The following is a 2500-nucleotide window of genomic DNA, read 5'->3' as shown; positions in this document are numbered from 1 at the left end:
GAATGAGAGGTTGACCATAGGAGGAAGGGCATGGATATTGCTTTCTCATTCCAGTAAAAAAAACTTTGATGCACTGTGTGATAATCTGACCTGTATGAACAGTCTACAAGACAAACTCTTCACTGTACCTCAGTCCATGGGACAATAAATTAATTTCAGTTCCAAGTTGAATTCCCAGTTGGATTTATTGGCAAGTGTTTTACAGTGAAGGGCTTCGGATTTATGTATCCCCATAAGTGGACATGTTCCCATGGTAACTGCACTACCACAACCCTACCTGATCTCCTCTCAGTGCGTTCTCTGGAGGAGAGAGACTAGAGCTGCTTATACTTATTCCATTGAGTTATAGCACCTCGAGGTAGGCCATTCTGCCCAGAACATCCATGCTGACTAGCAACTACCAGGAGCCAACCTTTCTCTTGGCCCGTAACCTTCAATGCCTATGCCATTTACTTCTAAAGTGTCACCAATGGCTCTGCTTCCACAGCTCTCACGGGCACCGTGTTTCAGGTCCTCACCAGTCTCCAGGTGGGAAAGCCCCCCCCCCCCCACTTTAATATCCCCAAATTCCCATGAAGTCTTCTAGATATTTAAGCAGAACTTGAGGGGGAACTTCTTCACTCAGAGGGTGGTAGGAGTGTGGAAGTAGCTTCCAGGATTGGTTGCAACAAGTCAGAGAAGTTTTGATATGTACATGGATGGGGGAGGCATGGAGGGCTATGGTCCAGGTAGAATAACAGCTCAGCATAGACTAGATGGGCTGAAGGGCTTGTTTCTGTGCTGTAGTATTCTTTGGCTCTATTCTGCAACTCAGTGGCCAGTTAACCTGCCTACCACATTGGTGTGTGGGAAAAAATGGATCATTTGGGTGAGGGGGGTACAGGGTGAACATGCAAACTCCACACGGACAGCACATGAGCGCAGGATTGGGGCGAGGTTCTGGCACCGTGGTGAATGGTTCCCGCAACCAGGCACGCTACTGTCTGAAGATATTTTCCTCAGGCACCCTCTCTACTTGTTGATGAATTCAGTTATACTTTGGCACTTTGTATAAGCATCTTACACAGAGTCATGGAGCCAGACAACATGGCCCAACTCATCCACTGACCACCTAAGCCTGGACCCTTATACTCCTTGGAAGAGAGGAACTGGGTGCCATAGAGTACAACAGCACAGAAAAAGGCCCTTCTGCCCATCCAGTGCTTGCCAAACCGTTATTCTGTCGAGTCCCATTGCCCTGCACCTGAACCATATCCCTCCATACCTCAACCATCCATGTACCTATCCAAACTGGTCAAACCTGCGTCCACTACTTGCAGTGGCCACTCTCTCCACACCCTCACCACCCCCAGGATGTGTGAAGAAGCTCCCCCTCAGGTTCGTCTTAAATATTTCACCTTCCATCTTAACCCATGACCTCTCATTGCCCAACCTCAGAGGAAAAGGCCTATTTTCACTCACCTATCTACATCCCTCGTAATCTTGTACACCTCCCTCAAATCTGCCCTCATTCTTCTACGCTGCAAGGAATAAAGTCCCAACCGATTCTGCTACCATCAGAGAGATGTAGAGGAGCCTGAAGACGCACATGGACTGTTTTAGGAATAACTTTGTCCCCTCTGCCATCAGATTTCTGAAATGTCCATGACACAATGAACAGTCAGCTTGAAGCTGTCTGGTCATTCTCCACTGACATCTCTCATTAACGAGGTGCTCTCACCCGCAGAATTGCTACTCACTGGATTTCACACCATCCTCTGTGAGCTCTAGAGACTGTTGTGTGTGAAAATCCCAGGAGATCAGCAGTTTACAAAATACTCAAACCACCCCATCTGGCACCAACAATCATTCCACAGTCAAAGTCACTCTGATCACATTCCTTCCCCATTCTGAATTTTGGTCTGAGCAACAACTGAACTCTTGACCACGTCTGCGTGCTTTTATGCATTGAGTTGCTGCCACGTGATTGGCTGATTGGGTATTTGCATTAACAAGCAGGTGTACAGGTGCACCTGATAAACTGGTGTGTATAAATGTATATAATTTCTCAATGTAATTTATAATATTTTACATCTTGCACTGTACTGCTGCCACAAAACAACAAATTCCATGACTAAAGTTAATGACAATAAAACTGATTCCAATATTCCTCTTTTCCCTCTAATGCAGAGCCTCAGGTCTGCATTTCTTCATCTTTTCCCGGATCTGCAAGTCGGGATTAGGAAACCGGGAACGATGGTCATCGTTGAGCACATTGAAGAAACCCGCGTTGTTCGGCTGCCTGACGACGAGGATGAGGACAAAGAGGAGAGGGTTCTGGCGATGCTGGGTATCAGTGGGACCGTCCTCAACCTGTTGGTCATTATATTTGTCTACATTTACACCACCCTGTAGGGTGCAGGGGTGGGCCGCCCCCTTCCCACCTCCACGAAGACCGACACTCCGGTAGGGAACTCTGAGGGGCCCTGACGCCAGGTTGACGGGCAGCCTGGGCCTCGGG

At 47.8% G+C, this 2500-nt stretch overlaps 1 protein-coding gene across 1 annotated transcript in view; it reads left to right on the top strand.

Moving 5' to 3' along the window:
- LOC132381816 (protein TUNAR-like) overlaps positions 1-2500 on the top strand; it is a 38302-nt gene that overhangs the window by 10937 nt on the left and 24865 nt on the right. The window contains exon 3 of the mRNA XM_059951426.1: positions 2170-2500. This exon is cut by the window's right edge and continues 228 nt beyond it. Coding sequence (XP_059807409.1) covers positions 2236-2394 — 159 coding nt within the window. The 5' untranslated portion in view covers positions 2170-2235 and the 3' untranslated portion in view covers positions 2395-2500. The remainder of the gene's footprint in view (positions 1-2169) is intronic.

Source organism: Hypanus sabinus, chromosome 26, assembly GCF_030144855.1.
Source record: "Hypanus sabinus isolate sHypSab1 chromosome 26, sHypSab1.hap1, whole genome shotgun sequence".
Lineage (NCBI taxonomy): Eukaryota > Metazoa > Chordata > Chondrichthyes > Myliobatiformes > Dasyatidae > Hypanus > Hypanus sabinus.
This window is presented reverse-complemented; position numbering and strand designations above follow the sequence as displayed.